This window comes from Amblyomma americanum, chromosome 1 (assembly GCF_052857255.1).
Source record: "Amblyomma americanum isolate KBUSLIRL-KWMA chromosome 1, ASM5285725v1, whole genome shotgun sequence".
In the NCBI taxonomy this organism is placed as follows: domain Eukaryota; kingdom Metazoa; phylum Arthropoda; class Arachnida; order Ixodida; family Ixodidae; genus Amblyomma; species Amblyomma americanum.
The window spans coordinates 16,011,204-16,038,864 of record NC_135497.1 but is presented as its reverse complement, the minus strand read 5'-3'; the positions used below and the strand labels follow the sequence as shown (position 1 = coordinate 16,038,864).

At 52.1% G+C, this 27,661-nt stretch overlaps 1 protein-coding gene across 1 annotated transcript in view; it reads left to right on the top strand.

Moving 5' to 3' along the window:
* The window catches only part of sli (slit guidance ligand), a 408,240-nt gene that overhangs the window by 333,202 nt on the left and 47,377 nt on the right, over window positions 1-27,661 (top strand). The window contains exons 30-31 of the mRNA XM_077643187.1: window positions 12,896-13,035; window positions 13,428-13,521. Coding sequence (XP_077499313.1) covers window positions 12,896-13,035; window positions 13,428-13,521 — 234 coding nt within the window. The remainder of the gene's footprint in view (window positions 1-12,895; window positions 13,036-13,427; window positions 13,522-27,661) is intronic.

Genomic DNA, 27,661 nt, shown 5'->3' with positions numbered 1-27,661 from the left:
GAGTTGAATGCTTTCTCATAATCAACGAACACTATATTTAGGGGTGGGTTATATTCTGCGCATTTTTCTGTCACCTGATCGATAGTGCGAAAATGGCCTATTGTCGAGTATCCTTTACGAAAGCTTGCCTGATATTTGGTTGATTGAAGTCTGTGGTTGTCATGATTCTAATTGTGATTACCTTAGTAAATACCTTGTAGGCAACGGACAGCAAGCTGATCGGTTCGTAATTTTTAAAGTGCTTGACATCTCCTTTGTTATGAATTAAAGGGCCACAGAAAAGGGCGTTCAAGCTTGGCTTTAAAGGGGCTGTGAAGGGGGCTCTAATAAAGTTGCGGCATGCTTGGGATATTGAAGCACGCCGCTTCACGAATAGTTTCCAGCAAGGATTTTTTACATGCGCTTCGTAAAAGCTGAGTTATCTGTAGTTAAAATTTGAATTTGAGCTTCTTCGCGCCTTACTCCTCTCGTCACTTTTTGCAGGCTGGAAGGTAGGCGCTATTTCACCGACCCCCCTCTGGGAGCGGAGCTTCCCGACCCGCCGGAGATAGGCGGCTTATTGGCCGCGGCCAGGCTAGCTGCCCGACGTCTGAAAGAATCTAACGAATGGCCACATCTCACCTTGTCTACGCAGAAGCGCAGGACGGAAGAGGGTGCGAGAAAAAGTCGCCGGGAAGGGCTCACCAACTTTTACGCGCGATTGTGGGTCGTCTGCTGCGTGTAGAAAAGTATTATTTGGCTCTGGATTTCATGGCAACACAGTGCAGTGATTAAGTGAGTTAATGTGTTCTCCTCGGAGGGCGTCTCAGAGCCCCTTTGAAATGCTTTCACTCTAATAGAGTACAGGCCATCCAGAATTCATGCCGCGTACGAGACCTCAAAAGCGAGTGGGAAATTTATAACACATTTTAAAAAATTCCCGCTTTCGCACCTCGCGGCGACGCGCGGTGACAGGCTTTCGCGCGAAACCTGGCATACGACGTCAAGTCGTACATACAAGTGGCGTCAGCAGCCGGGGGTTATCATTGGTTCATCGTGCCAAATTCTTTCAGACGTCACGCAGCTACCACAGCCGCGGCCAATCCGTCGCGCCGGCGGAGGTAGCGGAGGGGCCGAGTGCGTGGGGCCAGCGGAGGAGCGCCAACGTTTTGTCTTGAGAAAACTGGCGAGAGTTAAGAAAAAGGCACGAATGCGCGGAAGTTCAAATTTTGGCTGCATATAACTCATAATCCACAAAAGGCATTGAAAAAAATTCTTGCTGGAGGATATTTGTGAAGCGTTGTTAAGATCCCCAGACATATCGCGACTTCTGAGCCGCTTCTGAGGCCCCTTAAAATAATGTTAGCGTTCTTCCAAGCTTCTGGTACACTCGAGGCCATAAAGCATTGCGTGTACGGGGTGGCTAGTTTTCCCAGCACGATCTCCCCTCCGTCCTTCAAGAGATCTGCGGTTACCTGACCCTGATCACCAGCTGCTTTCCTCTTTTCCATTGCTCCTAAGGCTTTCTTTACTTCCTCTTTCGTTACTGGCCAGAAGGCGCATTGCTGTGCGCTACTGTCTCTATCATTAACGTTATGATTACGTTTGCTACTGTATATATTTGTGGAGAACTCTTCGGCTACTTTAAGTATCTTATCCATATTGACAATGACATTGCTCTCCTTGTGTCTTACCTCGTACATCTGTTTTTTTACCTACGCCTTGTTTCCTCTTCACTGCTTTTAGGCTACCTTCATTCTTTAGAGCATGCTTGATTTTGTTCATATGAAAACTTCCTTATGTCGGCTACCTTGCGCTTATTTATGAACTTTAATGGCTCTGTCCATAGGGTTAGAAGCGTTCATGCTTTTGCGTTTCTTAATCACATTTTTCGTCTCGGAGATAGCTTGCCGGTATCCTGTCGATCCATCCTTCCGCCTACTTCTACTGCGCACTCCGTAAGGATAGCTGTGAGATTATCGTTAATTTTTTAACGTTAATGTTGTCTTCATCAGTTAGAGCCGAATATGTTCTGCAGCGATATCCTGAATTCCTCTACTTTCCCTCTTACCGCTAACTCGTTAATGGGCTTCCGCTTCACTAATTTCTTGCATTCACTCTTCAGGCCTAAGCTAATTTGAGACCTTGCCATTCTGTGGTCGCTACAACGCACCTTTCCGACGACCTCCACATCCTGCATGATACGAGGGTGAGCGCATAGTATGAAGTATATTTCATTTTTAGTCTTACCACTGGGGATCTTCCACGTCCACTTCGTATACTTTCGCTTCATGACCCGGATCAGCGATCACTACCTGCCCTAAGTTAACGTATTCCTTTGCCACTTCCAGCACCTCCTCGCTACCAATTGTGAACTGCTGTTCTTTTTCTATACTGTTGAACAATACTGTGGTTTTCTGCATGTTAATTTTCGGACCTACCGTTATATTCTGCCTGTCTAACTCATTGATCATGCTTTGCAATTCATCCGCTGAGTGACTCAGCAGGGCAATGTCATCAGGGAATCGCAGATTATTTAGGTATTCTTCATTAACTCTTATCCCCTAGTGTTCCCAATTCAGGCCTCGGAGTGCCTCCTGTAAACTGGCGGTGAATAGCATTGGAGAGGTCGTTGTCGGAGTTTTATGTGAAGGCGGCGCCATTCATACCAAGCCACCTGTAACAGCTGGTCACACAGCCTTTCAAGCCCATGTTCGCAATCACTCCATGCTCCACACCCTGGGATTCCTTTCTGCTTAGCTCGCCTTTTTCATTTCACAGCAAGCCTCCTTAGCAGCCATTAAGCCTGCACATGATTGACCCTCCCTATCATAACACCTTTCCCACTTCGCACCCTTCTCCCCCTCACTGGATCTTTCTCCTCGGATTGAAGAGCCTGCTTAAATCCTGCCAATGATGAACGTTTTGCCCAGACGAAGACAAGTCCTCTTGTCGAAGCGTTGGCAGGCACCCTGAGGCTTTACTCTCTCTTGTTCACTTTGTGATCACCACGGTGCGGTAATCTAAAAGCTAATAGGTGAGTTTTAGGGATAATTGTCTAATTACGATTGTTTTTATAGTAGCACGTCGGCAGCGGCTCCCTTTTTTAGGATTTTTTTGAAAATATACGCTGAAGCCAGTACATAATGGTCGAGGTTGTGTACACTTAAACAATAGCATTTATTTTCCAGCTGAGAGCCTGGCCCTTTGCATGACTGGGGTTACATGGCTTCCATATCTCGGAAAACATCAGACATATAACCCTACTCTTCAGAATGGCCGAGAATTGAACGCAAATGAACGGAGTGTACGGTCAGGCCGAAATGAACGCGATTATCTGCGTAGTTTTCTACACTGCCGCGAGATATGTACTCTGTAGGAACCAGTTCATAAATACATTCTGTACGCCCTTAGGCTGCATCTGAAAGTACGCAAATAAAATATTTTGATTTGTTATGCGCAAGAACATTATGAGAAGAGCGCGTGCTTAAGGTTCATTTTGCTGACAGTTTCGCGTGAATGGGCTTGAATTCATCAGTGGATGCAATCAATCAGTTTATTCAACACCTCACGCAAAGTCAGATGTTAGAAGTGGAGAAAATAATTCATAAATTCGCTTGACAAGGCCTGGATCTCGTTTACAAGGAAGCAAAACGTTACTGATGTTAAAGGCGCAATTTTTTTGAAAGCAGAAAGCAAGGATACCTGCAACACTCAAATACATTTCCATAAAACAGACAGATATTGCATTTGAAACGGGGAAAGAAAATGGCCCACAGACAGTGTGTAGTAAAGCTGTTATCTTATACAACACTGATAGCAAAAAAAAAACAATTTTTTGCTAAGAGAAATGTCAAGAAAGGGACAAGCTGAGAAGATTCGGCGGAGTGTGGCTATCATGTGACATACTTAACTGGTAAGTATAAATGGCACCTTCCAATAGTCCTTCAGTCGTGTGTGTGTCGGTTAGTTTGTGGGGTTATAAATACAAGGTTACTCCGATCCTGCAAGGGATTTACGAAACTGTAAGCAAAATAAAGCTTAACCCGGGCAGGTGTCCTTATCGTAATGTTCTTGCTTATTGAAGTAAACTGGTCCGCTGCAAATATCTCGTACCGGGTGTGCCATCAAAAATTAACTAAGATTTGGAAAAAAAATGGTAAACTAAGCAACTGCTACAGCAAGACAATCGCCGTGAGCCGGCGGCTGCTGCTGCACGCTTCGTATACGCTCACACTGGGGTTCTGCTAGCATCCGAAGATGCAGTTTCAGAAGGTTCGCCCTTTACGCGCTGTCACCGACGCTGCTCTCTCTGCTTCGTCGCCCGGCTTCTCGCTGGGCGGCGATAACAACTGGGTCGGCGAGCAAAGCTCTGCTGGGCTCCTTCTTTTATATTTTTTATCTTTCTCTTGAGGGGGCTAATAAAAGGGCAGCTGCTGCGCCCCCGCGCGCGCTACATTTACGGTTGGTTATTTTGTTTCTTCGGCCGCCCGCGGAGAGAATCTGGCTGTGCTCTCTCTTGCTGCCGAGGTCTTCGCTTCCTAGGGTGCCTCGATGCCAGCCCCTGGTGAAGACAACTTAAGCGACGCCACCGTATTGAATCACAGGGTATCAGCGGCGCTAGCGTTTGTAACTGCGCTGTTCATGCTCTCGGCGCGCTTCAAAGTGTTTTAACTTGAACGGCCTTTTGCAGCGAGAGCTACGCTGGGCTACCAGTCGAGCATCTCGCGGCACATAGGAGAGGCCAGTTGTGATTCAATATAGCGGCGTCGCTTAAGTTGTCTCCACCCGGGTAAGGTGGCTAGATTCGAAAGGTGTGAAAACCGGCCGGGGAAACATGGCCCCGCAGCGCGCCGATGCCGTGCGGCGGCGCTGACGGCAGAGGCGTGGTAGTGTTCCTATATATGCTCCCGCAGGGAGCAGAGTTGCGCGAAGGTCCGCCATTTTGTTCCAAGCTCTGCGGGAAAGCTGGTTCTCGTGCGGCAGGAGCCTCATGAGAAGGCCCTTTAGCAGCACCCCTCCTCATCCCTGTCGGGGCTTCACAATACCCTCTCAGTCGGATAAGAAAGCAGGCTGGGCTCAACATGGGGAATCTCCGGCCTCATCCTCTTCCCAGTGGGGGCTTCACAATACCCCCTCAGTCGGATAACAAAGGAGACTCTGCTCAAGCTGGGAGCGGCTCTCCCCCTCCGACTCATGTGTTGGGCATGAGGAGACCCGGTTTGGAAAAAGTACGTCAGCGTCATCACGTGATCGCCGCTCCGCGAATAGTGTTACGAGCAGTGCGAGGAAAACAGTCGCGCAACTCTGCTAGATATGCTCCCTGCGGGAGCATATCTAGGAACACTAAGGTGCAGTAAGGCGCGCAGCCAAAATTAGCGCATCGCGTAGGCTAAATTTAACTACTGAAGCGAAAATGAGCCCGTTTTGCTTATCGCGCGTTTTCTGCTAGCGTCAAAGAATGGATCTTTACATAAGATAGTGTTTCGTCAACGCGCATCATTGTTCCCGTGAAATGTGCTGCTTCACAAGCCGAGTTTGCATTGCATAGCTGGACTGAAGCGCGTTTTGTGGGTGCACATTTCGAGACGCTGCCCAGGATGTCAGGGACGCTGTTAATGCCGCAGCGGAAGGTTTCGGAATAATTTAAACAATAATAATAATAATTAGTTTTGGGGAAAAGAAATGGCTCGCGGTATCTGTCTCATATATCGGCGGACACCTGAACCGCGCCGTAAGGGAAGGGATTCCAATTCCACCTCAAGAGGCGGTAAAGCAAGACATACGTTCCGCTGAATTTCGTTCACTAGCATAATAAACACTATACCTGCTGAACAACTCGGAGCGATGCACCAACAGGTCATACAAGCCCAGGCACAGCTGATACAGTCCATGACGGACAGGATGGAAGTTACGATCAACACACGCTTGGACAAACATGAAGCGGGCATCAATAAGCTTTTCGAACTTATACCTCATGAGGAATTGCATCGCAAGCAGCGCGCAGTTCAACCCGCTGCCTGTCCTGATCCAGTATCTCCAGACCAGCAACATGGCACACAAAAATAGCACGCAAAAAAGTTGGCGGCGACGCCAGTCCACTACACCAAAAGAAACAATTATATGGCAATGGAACTGTCGCAGCATACGCCGAAAACAAGCGCAACTAGCAGCATATATCGCAAACTCCCTTAACCTCCCCCCCCCCCCCCCGATGTCATCGCTCTGCAAGAGACGGAAACAAATCGCATTCATATTCGCGGTTATCGCACGGCAGTCCTTACGCCACGTACGGTAATCTTGACACTCGCATCCATTTCGGTGCTAGACCGCACACCGACAAACACGCCAGCAAGCACGGACAATCAGTATACCCCGATAGAGCTCAGCTCACCCGGGCACACATATGGCCTCGCTATTCTTAACATATACAGCAATCCCAAAGATAAAGGCAGAGTTATTCCGGGCATCCTGGGCTCCTTTCGTTCTTCAAAGCTCCTTGTGGTGGGTGATTTTAATGCACGTCACACGCAGTGGGGATACACCTCGGATACCCCCAAAGGTAACGTCATTTCTACCGCAATGCTGATTACAGCCTCGGCCTGATCACAAACCCCACCGTACCCACTCGCATTGGCACAAGTGTTACCCGCGACACCACACCCGATCTCACATGGGCCACACCGAACATAATCGTTAAATCTCACACGGTGCTCCAAGACAGTCTTGGGAGTGACCACTTTCCAGTATCCACTACTATTGCTTACGATTCTAAGATTTTCAGCCCTCGTTCACAGCTGCTCACTGATTGGGATAAATTGCTCTCATACTTGGCAGCTGATTCTACCAAACCTCGTACTGTCACCGACTGGACAGACCGTCTGGTGGAGGCTATCCTGGCGAACAGCAAGCGCATTGAAAACACCCCTGTGGCACCGCAGGTTGACCCGCATCTGGCTCATCTATGGGAGGCCCGACAGGGACTTTTCAAGCGCTGGCGTCACCAGCGACACAATCGTAAATTGAGACTCCGGATAGCCTCTCTCACTCGTGAGGCAGAAGAATACGCGAACACCCTAGCCAGCGCAAACTTGGCAACCTTTTGTAACGACCTCAAGGGTACATTAAGCACTAAAAGCACGTGGTCCCTCCTACGCGCTCTCTTCGATCCAAAAACCACTAAATCTGAGACACAAGTAAGCACACAACGTCTAATACAACTAGAGCTTCAAAAGGGCACAGACGTAATTGGCCAACTACGGGAAACTTATGTACCCCCATTCCTTCAGTCAGCAGATCTACCCAATCTACCTCCACCTAACCCGGAACTTGATGCCGACATTACCTTAACCGAAGTCCGCCGAGCACTCTTGAGTATTCACCGCTCTACGGCGCCGGTGCCGGATGGCATAACGTAAAGGCACTACTCAATCTGGACGAAGTCTCGCTTCAGGAACTCACGGAGCTCTTTAATAACCACTGGCACGCTGGGACGCTCCCGTCAGCCTAGACCCATGCCAGCATGCGATTTATACCCAAACCGGGCAAACTCCTCACCCTTCAAAATTTGCGCCCTATCTCCTTAACGAGCTGTGTCCGCAAAGCTCTTCGAGCATGTCATTCTGAATCGCCTGTAACCGTTCCTAGAAAGAACAGGTTTTCTCTCCAACGTTCAATTTGGCTTCCGTCCAAACATCTCGGCGCAAGACGTACTTCTCGCCCTTAAGGAGTCTCTCTTTTACAATAAGTGCCGTACAGCCGCTACGCGAGCCATACTAGCCCTGGATATTCATAAGGCCTTCGACACACTAAGCCATGACCATATCCTGACGACATTAGCCACCACCGGCTGTGGCACCCGCATATGGCAATATGTTCGGGCCTTCCTTCAGGGACGCACGCAAAACTCTATCTTGGGGATGTCGCCTCCCAGCCTTTCCCCCTGCCTAACCGGGGAACCCCACAAGGGGCGGTCCTATCACCTTTACGTTTTAACATTGCCCTAGCGCCACTGGCAAAGCACCTTGCTGCTATCCCAGGGCTCCACACAGCCATATACGCAGATGATATAACCCTCTGGACAACGGGAGTATCTATTGTAACAGTCCAGGATATCCTGCAATCTGCCATAGACATCACCGCCACCCAATTAGCAAACACAGGCCTCCGTTGCTCTCCAAATAAATCGGAACTCTTGCAACTGAAGCCCATGCCCAGCGACCCCCCCCCCCCCCCCCCATTGAACTGCATATGTAAGGGAATCCAGTGCCCATTGTGACTCAGGTGAAGATTCCCGGCCTTCTCATTGATAACACACTGGATGCTACCGCCACCCTTCAGCTGTTGCAAAGACAGACCAAACAGGTGGCTGCACTAATCAAGCGGGTGGCAGCACGCAATCATGGGCTGTCTGAACGCGAGACCCTCAATATGACAAATGCATTAATCATCAGCCGCATTACATACCACCTCCTGTACCACATACTCACTCAGCGCCAAACACAACAGGCAGACATCCTAATACGCACGGCTGCCACCTCCGCCCTGCGTCTTCCACGGACGGTTAGCACGAAACGCTTCCTGGCCACTGGTACCCACAATACCGTGATCGAATAATTAGAGGCTCAGCGCACTAACCAATTAGTCCGCCTGAGTCGCAGGGAAACAGGACAATGCCTACTGCGACAGCTCCGTCTCAATCCACCAATTCCCACCCCAACAAGTCCTACACCTTACATGATTTCTCTGCGCACGCAGGATCACATATATCAGAAGGTTCTACCACGCAATATGAACGCTATCCTCCATCATGGTAGGCGGCAGACTCGAGCTAGCTGTTACACCAAGACATACAGCAACCGCTCCGATATCCTTTATGTCGACGTGGCAGAAAATTCTAAAGTAGGATTCTTAACGGCAGTCGCAGCCTGTGATGACCGCACTGGGGGGGGGGGGGGGGGGGGGGAGGCGCCGCTCCTATCCGAACTAATTCACCTGCAGAGGCGGAAGGAGCCGCCATCGCACTTGCGCTGGCCCACTCCACCATTGACAAAAACATAACCGAAATTTGCACAGATTCCCAGGCCGCATACCGCCACTACCTAAAGGGCGTGGTGACGCCGGCCACACACCGTATTCTTGCCACGGCCACCTTTCTCGACCGAGCGGTTACTCTGTCGTGGATACCTGGGCATGCCTCGATCCCCGGTAATGAGCGCGTTCATACGCTGGCCCGAGAACTCTCCTACCGGACCCCGGACGATCAGGCACCCAACCCTGAGCAAGAGACCCCATCGGTCCTTTATACATATCATCAAATCACCGCATTCTACAAACTCAGCCGCATGAAATTACCACCACCCCACAGTACTTTGTCGCTCTTATCCAGCGCCACATAGCGACAATTAGAGACGGGCTGCTTTGTTTCACCCTACCGTCTCTTATGTTTTCACCCCACCTTTCCTCCTCAAACGAAACGAACTGAACTAACTGCTACGGGGTGCGCAAGGCCGACGCGGCTGAGCTTACCGCGCCGCTACTAGCAGCGCCACATTCATCCTGGCGGCATCGGTGCGCAGAGGGTTCACGCGCGGCCGACTGAAAGCGCCGCGATCTTCACACCTTCCCAATCTAGCTACCTTAACCCGGGGCTGGCATCAAGGCACCCTATCGCTTCCGAGCTGCAGGCGCGTTCACACTTGGACATTCGGCGGGGAGAGCGAGCGAAATCAGCGACCGGCGAATTGCTGCCTCGTTCTCACTTCCCGGCCACCGCGTCTCCGCTCATCGTCTGTGTGTCGTCTGCTCACGGCGTACACAGATATGGCAAGAGGTTAATCGATGCTGTCGACATGCCAAAACCGTATGCAAGCTTACGTACGCTAAAGAGAGATGGCATATCGTTACCATGTTTACTTTACCGCTTACCGCGCTCGGCTAGCGACATCTGCGCATGCGCCGCCACTTACCGGTCCGCAAGCACTCTACGGAATCTCATTTAGCGTTGCGGAGAGTTAGCGTTCGCTCGTAAACAAACATGGCGGCGCACTGCACGGCCGCTTCGGACCAAATGCAGCACCGCCGCCGCGTTCTTCGGCGCCATTTCTCGCTATAAATGACGGCATTCGCTTTTAATTTGCAGATTGTCACTCATATGTCGAGGTTTGAGCAACAACTAGGCCATGTTTTTGAGATAATCGGCTGATTTTTGAGCAGTTAAGCCTAGCTACATGTCATGCACATAGCCAAATAGCTACGACTGCACTGCAGCTCTTCAGTTTTGTGCCCGATTTTACATTTTTCTCTATTTTCATTTTTCTTGAGAGAAAAAAGGCTGGTAACTCCCTTACTATATTCATCAGTAAGTACAGAAAACAAAAAGGTTTCTGCAGCCAGGAGTTAGCGCGCTTTAACTTACTGTCACTAGATGGCGCCACTGTCTTTACATCCAAACACATAAAGAAGCGACGATGCGGCACAGCAAACAGGTGTCGTAGTTGCGCTTTTCTACAGCGCTCGCGACGAACGTGCGCTGTGCATGCAAGCTTACTGAGGTCTACGTAGTGAAAATGTCTACTGGCCAGGTGTCTAGCTTCACGGGCACATTTGAAAATCCGCTGAGTCGGCTGTTAGCTGAAGCGTAATCGGTACATCTTTATATGCGGAGAAAAAGATTATTAAAGTGCATGTAGCATCTCACTTCATAGACATGATTACAATGCATCCGTATTTTGGTTTTCAATAAAAGCTGGGCATCTGCCATCATCATCACTCGTTTTAGCCTTACGGTAACTTGTTACGGCAGAGACGGTATGCTAAAACGTCTTCTGGCGTGCACCGCGCTAATCGGAAAATCTGGCGTCCGGTAACACGGTAAACGGTAACGCAAACACGGTAACGATGTGCTTTAACTCTCTATTTTGCTAGACGTTACGCCATTTCCAACATTCCCACTTTTGAAACGACAAGTTTAGACCTAGTGGCGCCATCTGGTGGTTACGAGGGGAACCATTGTCAACAAACCGACGCCTCTCTTAAACTTAAAAGGGGAAGAATCGTCACCCGGAATAAAAAAATAAGGCAAACTTATCACTCACACGTTTTCTTATGGGCGAGATGAGACGAAGCGAAAGACCGCTGGCTGTTTTATGGTCAGTGAACGTGCTGAAAAAGGCAGAAACAGCGACGAATTCAGTCCGAAGTAAGGCGTCCCTCATCGAAGGGCGCCGCCACGTTTGTCGCCTAGGGAATCCAACTTCGTACTCGCCTCCCTGTTGGCTGACGAGATTCGGCGGATTTTTTTCCGGCGGCAGAATTCGGTCCTGGGCCCATTGGGCTTTCCGCTGGTCATTTCGGCGGAATCTGCAGCGGCAGCGGATTCCGCTCGCTCTCGCCGCCGAATGTCCAAGTGTGAATGCGCCATACCCAGTGTGGCGGGCGGCGTCGCGCGCATGGAAGTTTTCACAGCTAGCCGGGATCTATGTGTTCTCCGCAGCAGGGTTTCTTCATATTATCCCCATTCTTGTCTTGTTTCTTCTTTGGCCGCCCCGCCTGTTTTGTTGTTTCGGTCTAGTTTCTCTCCTGACCAGCATGGATGTGTATATTTTTCTGTCAGCCTCTTTGTATTTTCTCCTTCTATTTCTTCTCTTCTGTCTCCCATTGCCCCCTCCAATCTTTGCTCAAGTTCATCTTCTGGCCGTTTTGATCAGTGACCTTGGACGGACTTGATCCACGCGACGGCTCGGCGTGTGCCGTAAAAATTCCCTAGGAGAGTGGAAGTACTGGGAGGCTGTAGAGAGACACGTGGCCTAGTCAGCAGTATTTTTTATTGTGTAAACTTAATTAGTAAAGAATTATTGGCCACCTTTATAAATATTCCAATCAGGAATAAAGTGTCAAAACAGAAATTGTAGATCACCTTGCAGAACAGCCATAACAAATGCACGAAGGTAATGTTCGCGTAACTTTTTTTGCCTGTCACAAAATAAAGCCTGGAAAACACAAAAGAAAATGTAGCTATTTTGACAAGACACATTTGAGCAGGTTTTGGTGTGATGTCATGCCCATCTATACTGTTGCAAGATGATATGAACAAGCATGTCATTGTGGGTAAAATTATTCACGTCAGTAAGGGCTTGATGTCAAGATGTGCAAGAAGGACTGCATACCTGATAGCAGTCGTGCTGTAAGCACTCCCAGGAAGATAAAAACATGAATACGTGGCGGCGCCCCCAACACGAGTAAGGAGCCGCCGCGGTGGCTGAGTGGTTATGGCGCTCGGCTGCTGGCCCGAAAGACGCGGGTTCGATCCCGGCCGCGGCGGTCGAATTTCGATGAACGCGAAATTCTAGAGGCCCGTGTACTGTGCGATGTCAGTGCACGTTAAAGAACCCCTGGTGGTCGAAATTTCCGGAGCCCTTCACTACGGCGTCTCTCATAGCCTAAGTCGCTTTGGGACGTTAAACCCCCATAAACCATAAACCAACACGAGTAAGGCCGCATGATCCTGCACAAGTTCAATTAGCGGGCACTTGGACTGCACGCTGGGCCACGCAGTAGAAAAATCAAAATGGGCGCCTTGTTCATTGATGTTTATCACCCCTGCTAGCAGTCAGAATCGCGCAAACGTTTGTTACTCAGTCCAGTGTGCATGGTTCATCTAACCGGCACCTGCTGTTCGTACTGAGAGCTGTAGCTAGCAGCGGGCAAAGATTAACCATAATTGAAGAAAATCTTTCCTCCCCCTGTATGGCACAATATGGGGCCGTATCGACTGCGGTCTTCGGTTTGGTTTCTCGTTCAGCCATCTGTGTGAATTAAGCATGTAGAAAGCCTGGTTCAGCTGTGGGCGCCATGCGCTTCACGCGAAAATCGTGCATGTTGCCTTCAATTGTAAGACACGCGTGCCATTGCGCAGTTGCCACTGCCCGATGGGCTTTCAAGGGGACCGCTGCGAGACCAACATCGACGACTGCTACAAGAACAAATGCGAGAACAACGCAACCTGCATCGACTCCATTGGCAGCTACTCGTGCGTCTGCAGCCCTGGTTACACAGGTAAAGATTTTTTACTTTTACTTGCCGCGTAGTGCATAGCAGTTCTCAGGCTCCGTAAATCGCTGAAGGATCCACACCATTTGCATCGCCTCATACTGCTTACCGTTAAGTGCATAGGTGACAGTTTCTCAGAAGGCGTCCCAGAGCTTGCATTGCACGCCGGAGTTGTGCATCACACGCAGCCGTTGCTTGTGTGCACAGTAACGAATAAGCGAATTTTATTCCCGAGACAGCTAAACTTGTTCTTTTCAGCATGCTTCTGTTCTTCATGATTTTCAACTTCTGAAAGTAGAAAATAGTGAAAATATATCAAGCATGCGATGCTTGAACCATATACTGAAAACGGAGGCCAACAAGATAAAAGGTTTTCTATTTTTCTCTTTCCATTCCAGGCAACTATTGTGAGAAAAAAATTAACTTCTGCAGCAAGGAGTTCAACCCATGCAAGAACGGGGCTACTTGCCATGACCATTTGACACATTATACGTGAGTAGCCTCGTGTTCATTCGGTTTTTTTTTTGTGACTTTGTGAGCTTTTTCTTGTTTGCCTTTTGAATGCCTTTTTCTTCACTCGGTGTCATTAAGGGTAGCTAAAACCATGGCATCGTTTTGCGATGTCTGCAACTGTGTACCGCTTGAAGAATTGCAAATCCTCTAACATTTCTTAGACACTTAGTGCACTGAACTTTGAATATGTTTTAGAAGTACAGACTGCCTGTAGAAAAATATTTTTTTATTAAGTGAGAGTGGCAATATTTGATAGGAAGGCATTGTAAAAAAAAGAGGCCTCTACCCGCACCACTATTTTATCCCCGGCAAATAGCAATGACATTCTTGAATTTGGGCATCTAAAAAGAACTTAATATATTTTCGCCCTCCCGGCACCGAGTAGCAATAACTGTCGATACGTCGAGCAGTCAAAAAAACGGATGGTCAGAACAAATGACCGTGCCTTCGCTGGCTTGTGGTCGTGAAGAAATAGAGTATTGGATCAGTGGTTCAGGCATCCGCCTCCTATTTGGGGGGTTCGGAAGATGCTGGGCTGGTATGTTGGAGATGCATTTTATTTTTAACCGGTGTGTGTCCGAAGGCGCACTTTTGCTTGTGTGTGAATTTTTACGGGTAGGTGCATTATCACTGGTGGGTTATGCGGACAGCACCCCACCGGACCGTGAATTTTTAGCGGATATCATGTGAGAGAACATCTTCACGCGCTCCACGCTGTTTTCGAGAATGGCGCTAACGCAGTAAGATGCCCGCAAGTGGCAATAGTTGGCAGCTTCGTGCTTAAAGAAGTAACCCACAGGACAACCGGCAGTTTCGGCTTTTCGACAAAGAACTGAACTCATAACGCCCAGCACCGTGAATTACAGAACAAGTACAGTAGGATCTCGGTGACACGGTTGATACTGTCACGTAGTGGTGACGGCAGTCCAAGCAGCGATGAAGACGGACGAAAGGGTCTTCTAAAAGAACTGTTTATTGGGCTGACTTGTACCCAAAATGGACTGAATTCTCGGCGGCGGCGAAGCGACAAGCGTGCTCGGCGGTCGTCGGAACAGAATGCCGGCTACTGTAGGCCGTGCTCAATTTAAAGCTGATAGCGAACTTTTGAGATAAAGAGCGCAAAGTTACTAGAACATTCCGGAACAACGTAGAATCAGCTCTACCTGGCTGCGATCAATCGAGATAAATCGAGTCGCGTCTTGCGTCGCAAACAAAGCGATAAAGTGATGTGGCGGCAGATTTGAAAAACGAACACACTGCAAATATTCGCGGCATTACTCCCCTCTCAAAGAAGCATCGACCCGATGCATTAAAACAAATAATGCGACTAGTAAGGAAAAAACGGATCTTGTAAAAATAGAGCATGGAAATGCAGCGGCCTTTAGCGCGCATAATACGGCTTCAGACGGACTACATGAACAACTTCTGGTAGTACGCGGCGTCGCTGGGATGCAGCCATTGCGTCAGGGATGACTTCATAATCCAGATCACCCAGCCGACGAAGAACCTTGTACGGGCCGAAATAGCGGCGCAAAAGCTTTTCACACAATCCACGGTGGCGAATGGGCGTCCACACCCAGACTTGGTCTCCTGGCTTGTATTCCGCGTTGCGTCTTCGTAGGTTGTAGCGTCTGGCGTCGGACCGCTGCTGATCTTTGATCCGTAATCGGGCAAGCCTTCGAGCTTCTTCTGCGCGTTGAAGGGAGGCGGCAACGTCGACGTTCTCTTCTTCTGTAACGTTGGGCAGCATGGCGTCTAGCGTGGTCGTGGCCTCCCTGCCATGGACGAGCCTAAAAGGCGTCATTTGGGTGGTCTCCTGCACTGCGGTGTTGTAGGCGAAGACGACGTAAGGCAGGATGCCATCCCAGGTTTTGTGTTCGGCATCGACATACATAGCGAGCATATCGGCGATGGTTTTGTTCAGGCGCTCGGTCAGTCCGTTGGTCTGCGGATGGTATCCAGTTGTCCTCCGGTGGCTGGTTTGGCTGTAGCGCAGGATGACTTGCGTTAATTGCGCCGTGAATGCTGTTCCTCTGTCCGTGATGAGCACATCGGGGGCGCCGTGTCGAAGAAGAATGCACTCCACGAAAAATTTGGCGACTTCTGCTGCTGTTCCGTTCGGTAGGGCTTTCGCCTCGGCGTAGCGGGTCAGGTAGTCGGTCGCTATGATGATCCACTTATTTCCAGATGTTGACGTTGGAAAGGGGCCAAGCAAGTCCATGCCAATCTGCTGAAAGGTCCTTGAAGGAGGTTCAATGGGGCTCAGAAATCCTGCTGATCGTTTGGGAGGAGTCTTTCGTCGCTGACAATCTCGGCATGTTTTCACATAGTCTGCGACATTGGCAGACAGTCGGGGCCAGTAATACTTGTCTTGAATGCGGCGGAGGGTGCGAGTAAACCCGAGATGTCCAGCTGTCGGCTCGTCGTGTGAAGCCTGTAGAACTTCTTCGCGGAGACAAGTAGGTACAACAAGGAGGTAGGCAGTTTTGTTCGCTGTAAAGTTCTTCACAAGGACCCCATTCTGCACATAGAAGGAAGACAGTCCTCGCTTGAATGAAGCGGGGGTGAAGAAACCTTGCCTTCCAGGTACTCGATGAGGCCTTTTAGGTCGGGGTCCGAGCGTTGCTGCTGAGCAAAAGAGCTGGGGCTGATGGGTCCCAGGAAGGCGTCCTCATTGTCGTCCGGCGACGGTGCATCTACAGGGGCTCGTGAGAGGCAATCGGCGTCAGAGTGCTTGCGTCCGGACTTGTAAACGACGGTGACGTCAAACTCCTGGACACGCAGACTCCATCGAGCGAGTTGGCCAGAGGGGTCCTTCAAATTGGCAAGCCAGCAGAGCGCGTGGCGGTCGCTGACCACCTTGAACGGCTGCCCGTAGAGGTAGAGGCGGAATTTTGACGTAGCCCAGATGATGGCAAGGCACTCCTTCTCAGTTGTCGAATAGTTAGCCTCGGCCTTGGAAAAAAAACGGCTAGCGTATGCGATGACTTTCTCCAGCTTGTCACTTTTTTGAACGAGGACGGCGCCTAGTTCCACGCTGCTTGCGTCGGTATGAACTTCAGTATCGGCGTTTTCATCAAAATGCGCAAGGATCGGTGATGACTGTAATCGACGCTGAGGTTCCTAGAAGGCTTCTGCTTGCGGCGCTTCCCATTTAAACGGCACGTCTGCCTTCGTCAGTTGGGTCAGGGGCTCGGCGATGCGCGAAAAGTTTTTCACAAATCGTCGGTAGTATGCGCACAGTCCGAGAAATCTGCGCACTGCTTTCTTATCGGCCGGCGGTCGAAACTGTTCAATAGCAGCTGTCTTCTGCGGGTCTGGGCGTATTCCCTCCTTGCTAAGATCGCATCACGGGAGCATTGCGGTAGCACAACAAAGGTCGCAGGATAGGTATGTCCTTTGACAGTCACTCGCGCTGTGCATCGTCCTGATGGCCCCCTGCGGTGCGAATTTGTGGGCCGTCCCAAGCCGTTGTGACTTTTCTCAGCTGCGCAGCGAATGTTCCATTCATCACCGAGTAATCGGCTCCTGTGTAGACTAGAGCGGTAACTTTCTGGCCGTCGATAGTCACTTCTAAGTCAGAGTTGAGTTGAGTTGAGTAATTGTAAACTACCGGTGGGATTAGCCTTGCAGTTGCTGCCGGCAATTGCTCCACCGTAGCGACACTTAAATAGAAATCACAGAAACACTGTCCGCAAAAATCCAAATAGACACTCCTGAGGTCACCATGTGGAGGCCAAATCCGTGTCCTGCAGGTAGTGTTGAAGAAGGCGAGAAGCATCCCTTCTACTTGACTGGCTCCCGCGCGGGAAAACAATGTCCTGAAGAGAACTGTGAGGAACTCCTGCCTTCTTGAGGGATCCGAATAACACAGCCCGTTCCGCGTTGTACAAAGTACAGCACAAGAGGTAATGTTCTATGTCGCCACACACACCACACGTTGAACACAATGGTGACAACGCTAGGCCAGTCTTATACATCCACGCCGGCGTACGAGCAGAATCCGTGCGAACGCGGTGCAGCAAAATGGCTTGGTACCTTTTGAGACCCTTGGTCACACATGGCTGATGAGGAGAGCTCCACAAAGAACTGAAGTGGCACAACACCACATCTCTGAACATTTGCTTGACTTCATGAGGGACTCCATGTACTGGAATCCCGGAGAGAGCTGTATGGGCGAGGTTGTCTGCTATCTCGTTGCCTAAGACACCTATGTGCGAGGGCACCCATTGAAAGCGTATAGAGAAGCCCTTGCTATGTAGATTCTGCACCAAATGTAGGGATCTAAGATTCAAGGCATCAGTGGGGAACCCGTACTCTAACCTTTGTAGGGCAGATTTTGAATCCGTAATTATGACAGTAGGTTGAGGCGTACAACACCGTAGCTTCTTTAGAGCTGCCTCAATGGCAACCCTTTCGGCCATTGTGGAGGACACGACTTTAGTAAAACGAACAGACCAATCATACTTCAAAGACGGAATATGAAAAGCAGCTGCACTAGATCCTCTGACCTTGTCTACAGAGCCGTCTGTAAAAATTTGAAGATGACTGGCATATTCGGTCTCAAGATGTTCCAGTACGAGCGAACGCATTGCCGCTAAAGGAGAATTCCGCTTAGCGCGAACGTGGGGAATTGTCAAGCAACAATCGAGGCTCGGAAAGGACCAAGGTGGCTTCAACGTCTTAGGTCGATCTCGAAGGTCGAGACCCAGAGAACGAAGAGTATTTAAAGCCAAGTACGCCCGGGACTCAGATCTCTTTCGAAGGCGCTGTAGAAGCGCTCTCCCGGCAACAGTCTCCCTGAGGCGGCCAATTTGCAGCAAAAGTCTTTGTGAAGCGGCTAGCCGAAGAGGTTTCGATTGAGACTCATACAGTACTGCATTGTTTGGAGCAGCCTGCGGAACGCCGAGAGCCCTCCTTAGTCCCATTCTGTGCAAAACCTCAAGGCGTTCCAGCTGCGATACCGAGGGGGAAATTAAAGGGAGCTGGTACATTATGCGACTTGTCACCAGGGCATCGTGAAGCCTGATCATTGAAGCAGGATGGTTTCCCCATTGCTCACTAGCAACTCTACGAAGCACATTGAGACGCGAAGATAGTGAAGCCACAATCGAGTCCACAGCTCGTCGCCACTGTAGACGTGAGTCAATAGTGACGCCCAAAAAAGGTATGCGGTTAACCTGACGAAGGCAACGCTGATCAAGGTCTATGCTCAGCCGCGCATACCGTCGTCCCCTACCTGGAAACAGGACGAAGCCAGATTTTTCCACCGAGAGAGTCAACCCAACACCTTGTAGGTAACTTTTAACTGAAAGAACGGCCTGTCGCGCTAATAGAGCTAAGCGTTTGTGTTGATATCCAGTTAACCAAAACAAATGTCGTCTGCATATATTGATACGGGAATAAAAGAAGAGGCGGAGAGCGAGCGCGAGCGGCGAGCGCGCGGCTCTAGCACGAGAGAGATAGAACGAAAAAGCTTGGCCGCCGCCGGTCGTGCTTCGCCGGCTCTCCTCCGTACTGCTGCTATATTTCTCTGGGCGGGCCCGTGGCCACCCCGTGGCATCCTACACCGTAACATTTTGGTGGCAGCGGTGGGATCATGCACCCAGAGTCAAGCACCCGACGTGCCAGACGACAGGAGTCCACCATCAGTCGATAGCGCCGACGACGCGGCGGCCGGCGCCGCTAGACCTAGGCGCTCGGAGGGGCTCGGCTCTTCGCAGCAGCCGGACGCCGGTGTTGAGCGCCTCCTGGATACAGTCACCCAACGGATGGACGCATGGGAGGCCCGTCTGACTGCCCAGGCTGGGGAGATGGAAGCTCTCCGGCGCGAACTCCGTCGTCTGGTGCCAGCCGAGCCGAGCACAGGTCAGGTGCCTTTGGGCGTCCCCGCCGCCGCTGTTTACGGCTCTGCCGTCGCTGGGCCTGCGGTCGTGGCCGCCAATGGCGTGCTCGGCGCGGGTGCGTCCTCGCCGCAGTGTTCGTTGGACGTTGTGGAATTGCCCACATTTGACGGCACCATCTCGTGGGATGCTTACCGCATCCAGCTGGACGGTATTGCGGCGGCGAGAGGCTGGGACGAGCAAATGAAGGCATGGATGCTCGTTGCAAAACTGAGGGGCCGCGCCACCGAGCTGCTGCAGAACGTGCCGCCCGACCAGCTGGGCTCTTACACTGTTCTGGCGGGCCTCCTCGCCGACCACTATGGTGCCTCAGGTCAACCCCGTGTGCAGTACCACCGCCTGCGAGCCCGCCGTCAAGAGCCCGGGGAGACGTACCAGGACCTCGCCGCCGCCATTGAGCGCCTGGCTCTGCAGTCGCTGCCGGGAGCGCCTCAGAACGCCGTGGCCCTGGTCGGCACCGAGGCGTTTGTCGACGCCATCCGACTCCCCGAGGTGCAGCGCTTGGTCCGCTCTGGCCGTCCTGATTCCGTCCGCGCCGCCATGGCGCTCGCCATCGAGGCGGAATTGACTTTGCTGGCCACGCGGGGGTCGCCACCGTCTGCCGAGCGCAGCGTCCGGGTGCAGGCTCCTCGGTCCGCAGCCCCAACTGCGGCCTCTATCCGACGCCTGCGTAACGACGTCCGCATGACCTGCTTCCGCTGCGGCCTGCGGGGACACTACGCGAGGGACTGTGCCGGCCCTCCAACGTCGGGAAACGATTTGGCGGAACTCCGGGGGCACCGTTCCGCCGAATAAAGTCCGTCCCCACACTCCTTCGTTCTCCGCGTCCCCTCCTTTCGTCGACTCCGATTACCACTGATGCTCCTTACGTGCTCGTCGACGTCGCCCTGCTTGACCGGCACGTAAAGGCCTTGGTTGACACTGGAGCGGCTGTCAATGTACTGCACAAATCGTTTGTTGCTAACGCGCCCCACCTGCTTCTGCCAGCCGCCAAAACCCGGCTCTAAGCTTTTAACGGCACCCCTGTGGAGCAAGTCGGACGTGTCGTCGTCAACCTGACAGCACTCGGAAATACCATCTCCACCGAGTTTGTTGTCGCAGACAGCCCTATTTGGCCAGTGGTCCTCGGGTGCGGGTGGTGCCAGCAAGCCGGAGTCGTCCTTAATTTTACTAGAACCAAACCACGGGCGAGCCGAACTCTCTGTGGGCCGGGCTGGCTTAGCCGGGTTTCCAGCCTCGGTGTCGCCCTGTGGCAGTCCCTGGTGTCGGCGACCAAGCGTGCCTCAGCATCTCTGCGTGACCTCGCGACGAAGTGGCCATGTCGAATCAAGCCGTTCGACGTCACTACTGTGACTGTGGCGTCCGCCGTGACCCTGCCACCGGGTGCGGCAACGTGGGTGTATGCCAAGCTTGACAGTCCGGTCACAGCAGACGTGCTGTTCGAACCCATCCGGTGTTCAGCTCCAGCCCGTCAGATGACCTCCCCTCGAAGCCTTCTGCCTGTGCTCAAAGGAGAGGCCCACGTATTTCTACTCAACATCAGCAGCGTACCTCTCGCGCTGACTCCCGGCACGCAATTGGGTACAGCCTCAGTTTTGGACCCCGGGTCTCCAGTGGCGCCTCTGCAACCTGAAGCCCCGCCTCGCCACCCTCCAGCGCCGGCGATCTTATCATGGGAAGAATATAACTTTGGACCCAGCCTGACCTGCGCGGAGCTCGCCTCCCTGAAGACCTTGCTGCTCGAGCATCGCAGTTGTCTTGCTCTCAGCGCCGGTGAACTCGGGTGCACTTCCTGGACTCAACACCGGATCAACACCGAAAACCGCGGGCCCGTTCATCACCAACCTCGCCGTGTAGCGCCAGCCGAACGGAGAGTCATCCAGCAGCACGTGTGCGACATGCTTGACCAGGGAATCATTGCCCCTTCTTGTAGCCCTTGGTCCTCCCCTGTCGTCCTTGTGCGCAAGAAGGATGGAACACTCCGCTTCTGCGTTGACTATCGGAAGCTAAATGCTATTACTAATTGCGACGTGTACCCGCTGCCTCGCCTCGACGATGCGCTTGACCGCCTGAAGGGGGCCCGTTATTTTTCCACGCTAAATCTGCTCTCGGGCTACTGGCAGGTGCCTGTTCACCCCGATGATGCGGAAAAGACGGCTTTCGTGACTCCCGACGGCCTTTACCAGTTCAACCGTATGCCCTTCGGTCTCTCGAACGCTCCAGCCACCTTCCAGCGTCTCATGGACCGAGTCTTAGGCCATTTGAAGTGGACTATGGCGTTGGTCTACCTGGATGACGTAATTGTCTACGCGGCTACATTTGAAGAACACCAGAGACGCCTCAAACTCGTCCTCGAAGCCCTTACCTCTGCTGGGCTTCGCTTAAAACCAAAAAAATGTTTCTTCGGTTTCGCGGAGGTGACGTACTTGGGTCACGTTGTGAGCCGGCATGGCATCCGTCCCGACCCTGAAAAGCTAAAAGCGCTTACAGCTTACGAAGCTCCCACCACCGACAAGGAGCTCAAAAGTTTCCTTGGATTTGCTTCGTATTTCCGTCGTTTCATTCCGGACTTTTCCAAGCGCAGCGCTCCATTGACCGCCCTGCTGAAGAAGAATGCACCGTGGAGTTGGACGCAGGCCCAACAGCTCGCGTTTCTTGACGTCAAGCACGCCCTCCTCGAGCCTCCTACATTGGCCCATTACGACGAATCGGCCCCCATCGTCCTCCACACGGATGCCAGCCAAGATGGGCTCGGCGCTGTCCTCCTGCAAGAAGACGAGTCTGGTGACCACAAAGTCCTAGCTTATGCCAGCCGCCAGCTTTCCGACGTTGAGCGCCGCCGCCACTCTTCAGAACTCGAGTGCCTCGCCGTTGTCTGGGCCGTCGAGAAGTTCCGTCCCTACCTGTACGGCCGTCACTTCACCATAGTCACGGACAATAGCGCTCTCACTTGGCTGCAGTCCGCCAAACATTTGAATGCCAAGATTGCACGCTGGTCCCTGCAACTTCAAGAGTACAATTTCACAATAGTGCATCGGCGCGGCTCTGCCCATCAAGATGCCGATTTCCTTTCTCGCCACCCTTGTTCCGTGACGGCTTTGACGGACCTGAGGACTGCACAAACGCAAGATCCCGCCATTGCTGCCATAATCCACTCCCTTGGCACCGCCGCCGGCGCAGGCCTCCGCCAACTACGCCGGGTCTATCGAATGGAGGACGACCTCTTGTGTCATGTGAAGCGGCTCCGTGGTCGACCACCCGTCTGGTTGCCAGTTGTGCCGGCAACACTGCGGTCGCAAATCTTGCGCGGCTTACACGACGCTCCCAGGCTGGTCACCTTGGTCGCGGCAAGACCTACGCACGAGTGTCGGAGCGGTTTTGGTGGCCTAATATGTCCAGAGATGTCAAGGAACACGTGGCCTCCTGCCAGACATGCCAGTACAGAAAACCGTCCACAGGTGTAACCAAGCCACCCCCGCAGGCTTTTTCGCCACCAAGTTCACCTTTCGAGCTGGTTGGACTGGATCATTTGGGCCCGTTTCCGAAGACGCGTGCCGGCAACCGGTATGTTCTGGTTGCGATCGACTACTTCTCCAAGTGGGTCGAAGCACTGCCCGTTCCAGACACGTCGTCCGCTCATGCCGTCGCGTTTGTGGAACAGCATCTCGTTCTTCGGCACGGTGTTCCCCGGCGCCTCATCACGGACCGTGGGAGCTGCTTTATGTCCCATGAATTCGAGCGAGCCCTCCGCTCCTTCGGCATTGCGCATTCCACTACATCCGTCAATCATCCGCAGTGCAATGGCCTCGTGGAGCGTGTTAACCGTACCCTCACGGATATACTCGCATCCTACGTCGCTCCGTCCCATACAAACTGGGATCGTTTTGTTTCTGCTGCAGCTTTTGCAGTCAACACTGCAGCGCAAGAAACAACGCATGTGACGCCGTTCTCAGTCGTCTATGGCAGAACGCCCTTTATCCCTCTCGACGCGCAGTTGGGCCTTCCCCATCCCACTGCGTCACCAACTGAATCTGCTCAACGACTTCATTCCGCCCGCCTCGACGCCCAGCGCAACCTCCTCACGGCTCACGCGCGTGTGCAAGCGGCCAACGCGGCAGCACCACCACATCCCCTCTTTCGGCCCGGTGACTTGGTCCTCGTTCGCCGCACCGTCCGTGCGACTGGCCGTGCCGCAAAGCTCTTGCCCCGATACCGCGGCCCTTACCGTGTCGTTGCCCGACTCGGCCCCGTGACATACCGGCTCGAAGACCTGCCAGAGCATCGACCATGCGGTGTGCACCACATTTTCCCAGAGCATGTTTCAAACATGAAGCGATATGTCTACGGCGCCTGCGGTGACTCCGACTTAGCTACCGGGTCCTCATCAGTGCCGTCGTCGCCTGCTGGCTCCATGCCTTCCCCACGCAATGCAGTCCCATAAACGGATCGCCGCTCAATATGCATAAAACTCCCTGAAGTTAGCCTAACCGTTGTGGGACCTTCTTCGGCGACTGCAGACACCTTCACCCAGCTCACACACTTCGAATTCAACGAAGAGTGTGACCGTTTCCTATCTGCGAGCCCACATTGCATCGCCCCAGGGCACCCTGCATCAAAGCACGGCCTGACTTCTCCGCCCCCCCCCCCCCCCGGTGGAAAGGTGATACGGGAATAAAAGAAGAGGCGGAGAGCGAGCGCGAGCGGCGAGCGCGCGGCTCTAGCACGAGAGAGATAGAACGAAAAAGCTTGGCCGCCGCCGGTCGTGCTTCGCCGGCTCTCCTCCGTACTGCTGCTATATTTCTCTGGGCGGGCCCGTGGCCACCCTGTGGCATCCCACACCGTAACAATATCGACATATGGACATGCCTACAATGTTTGCAATTTTTCGGGAAGACCAGCCATGACAACATTAAAGAGCTTTGGGGACAGGACACTACCCTGAGGTACCCCTCGCGATACCGCCCTTTCGGAGCTCATTGTACTGCCTAACCGCACTCGAAATGTACGATCACTGAGAAATGTGTGAATGAATCGTAGAAGATAGCCCTGTACGCCTATGACCTGCAGACTATTCAGTATGGAGCTCTGGAGGACGCTATCATAAGCCTTTGATACGTCTAGGAAAATAGCTAGTGTTGAAAGTCCAAAATCGCTCTGATGTTAAATGTGGCTTATCAAGTCCAGGACGCTATCTTGCGCGCTTAAACCTGTGCGGAATCCAGTCATGCATGTTGGTAGTGCCCTTCTATCCTCAAGCCACCAAGACAAACGCTTACTTGCCATCTTCTCCATGAGCTTAGCCACACACGACGTTAGCGATACAGGACGATACGAGGCCGCGTCTGTCATCTCTTTGCTGGCCTTCAGCAGTGGGACTACGCAAGCCACCTTTCATGAAGGGGGAACGTCACCAGACTCCCACACTCGATTGAGATAGGTTAGGAGCATCTTCCGGTGTTCCAGAGGCAGGTTCTGTAACATTTGATTGGTAATGCCGTCAGGACCTGGTGCACAGCGACGCCGCAGGCTGCGGGGCGCTGTCTGTAGTTCCCGAAGTGTGAACGGGGCGTCCATAACAGACGGAGACGTAGCAGGCGGAGCGCAGGGATGAATGCCTGGTCTGGAATTTACAAATGCATCCGCAAATTCCTCTGCCAAGCACACGAGATGTTTCTGCGTGCGCAATGCAAGCGCCTCGATAGGTTTACTCGGACGAGAGCCACCAGCAAGACTGCCAACGACACGCCAAATTCTCGTTATCGGTGAGAAAACAGTCAAACTAGCGCAAAAGGATGCCCACTGGGACCTACAGAGCTTGTTCGCATGACGTCTAATAGCAGAGTTGAGCCTCTTGAAAATTGTCTTCAAGGCTCTGTCGTCCTTCTTCCGCAACAGTTGTCGCTCCGCCCTTCTGCGCGCTGCGCAGAGGTTCCTGAGTTTTAAATCCGGAGTCGGAAAATGATCAGGTAGCTTGAGCGCCGTGGTAGCAGCCATCTTAGCATAAATCATTTTGTCTGTCACATCACCGGAAACACAGGCTAAGTGCTCCCTGTATTTGTCCCAATTAACAACATGGCAAATTTTAGGACCACGCAGATGGAAGTCGGCAGTAAACACAAATATCGGGTAGTGATCACTTCCCATTCGGTCAGCTCTAGTTGACCACTGCACACGGACGTCAGGTGAATGTAAGGTTAGGTCTATAGATGTGGGTGAGGTTGAAGGCCGAAAGAAAGTGGGACTTCCGTCATTGGCCACGCACAGGTCCAAACTGTCGATGACTTCTACAAGTTGGCGTCCGCGAGGATCTGTGTTCCTGTCACCCCAGGCAGGGTGGTGGGCGTTGAAGTCACCGCAGATGATTCTGGGTGCTGGGCAGCGGTCACAAAGTTGCTGGAGGAACAAAGCCATATCGACCTTCTTCCGCGGGGACACGTATACTGGTGCAATGGACAGAGTTCGGAAGGCGAGCCAAATCCTCACAGCCACTACCTCAATACTGTCGGTGCAAAGATCGGTGACGTTCAAAGCCACATGAGGAATCTCCCTTCGTATGTAAAGGGCGGCACTTCCTGCGGGAAAAGACTTTATGCTGCAATTCTTGTGGGCGACGTATCCCGGCAAAGACCTCCCGCTTGGCAAGCCAGCCTCCGAGAGGGCCAGTACTGGAACACAGGTCTCTTTCAAGAACAATTTTAGTTCTGCTAATCGACTTATAATCCCAGCGCAGTTCCATTGCATGATAAACGGCACTTTTCTAGGGTTTTTAGTTGCAACAGGTTGAAGAAAACTAGCCATCTAGAAGTTGAAGTTCTCTGCGAAGGCGGTGATCAAGGTCTCAATGGAAAGCACCAGCTGTATAAAGTTCTTCAAAGTGCCAGGCTGCATCGCTTGGCTATATGAACGCAGGACATCAAACAAAACGCGTAGAAGGTCGGAGAGATTCCGGCTTTTGAGCTCCTTATTTTGCTGCACGCACTGGCGCACCACTTCGACAAAAGACGGGGACTGGGACCCACTCTTGGCGACGGTAGCTGGTGTCTGCATCTCTTTTAAGGCAAGGGGATGTCCTCCATGTTGTCGAGTCTTGCTGTGATCTGGTCGCTGAGGAACATGGACACTTTTTGCAGAAGCAGATCGAACAGCCAGCTCACCCTCAGAGGCCGTTGCCGACTTGCTCGGATCAGGTCGTGCAGCGACGTCGCTTGCCACCACGTCCCGAGCTTCCGACTCGAGCGCAGGGAACTCTTCACTTCCATGTATCGGCTTCTCAGTAGGTTGTGGTTTGGGGCCACTAATGAAGGACTTGCGACGGTGTGAGGCGCTTACACGGAATGTGCAGCCACTGAAACTCGCTGGATGGTCACCTCCACAATTAGCGCAAGCAAAATCTGCCTTGCACTCTTTGTAATCATGGCCACCACCACACCGCTTGCAACGTTGATCTTTGTTGCAAACTCTCGCTACATGTCCAAAGTGTTGGCACCTGAAGCACCGGGGAGGAGTTTCAACGAACTCGTGGACTGCATGTTTGGTGAAACCAAGGTCAATTATTCCAGGGCGCTCGGTGTTGGGAGCAAACGTTAGCACAATAGAGTTTGTAGGCTTCGCTGCCCATTGTTGTTCTCCAGGCTCCACCCGGCTCATTAACCGTCGCACGTGCAGAACTCTTTGCGGTTTCAAGTAGTCAAGAAGGGCACTTTCCGAATACCACACTGCTACTCCCCTTATAACACATGTGTTAGTCATGTAGGAGTGTGGCAACCGGGCTTGAACTCGCATGCCACCGATCTGAGAGCACCGCAGAAGATTGTCTACTTGCTCTTTCGTTGAGATATCTAGATGAAGAGCCCCTTGCGTTGTGAAGCGACTGCGAATCGGAGCAGATCCCAGTAGTACTTTAATATCATCGAACAGCCTGATAGGGTTCCACTCTCTGAAGTCAACACCTTTCTCTTTTGGCTGAACTATCACTGGGATGCCGACTGTCCGGTGCTTCCGATGACTCACCACTTTGAAGCCATCGTTCTCCATTTCCGCCATGTCAGCCACTTCCTCGATAGTTGAGTCGTCCCCACTGAGCAATGATGACGCACTGCACTGCTGGACGTCCCTGATGACTGGCAGATCCCCGCCATGTGATGCCATGGCCGCCTCCGCCCCACTGGGCTCCTTCGGATGGCGCTGTCCTTTTAAGGATACCGGCGCCTAAGTCC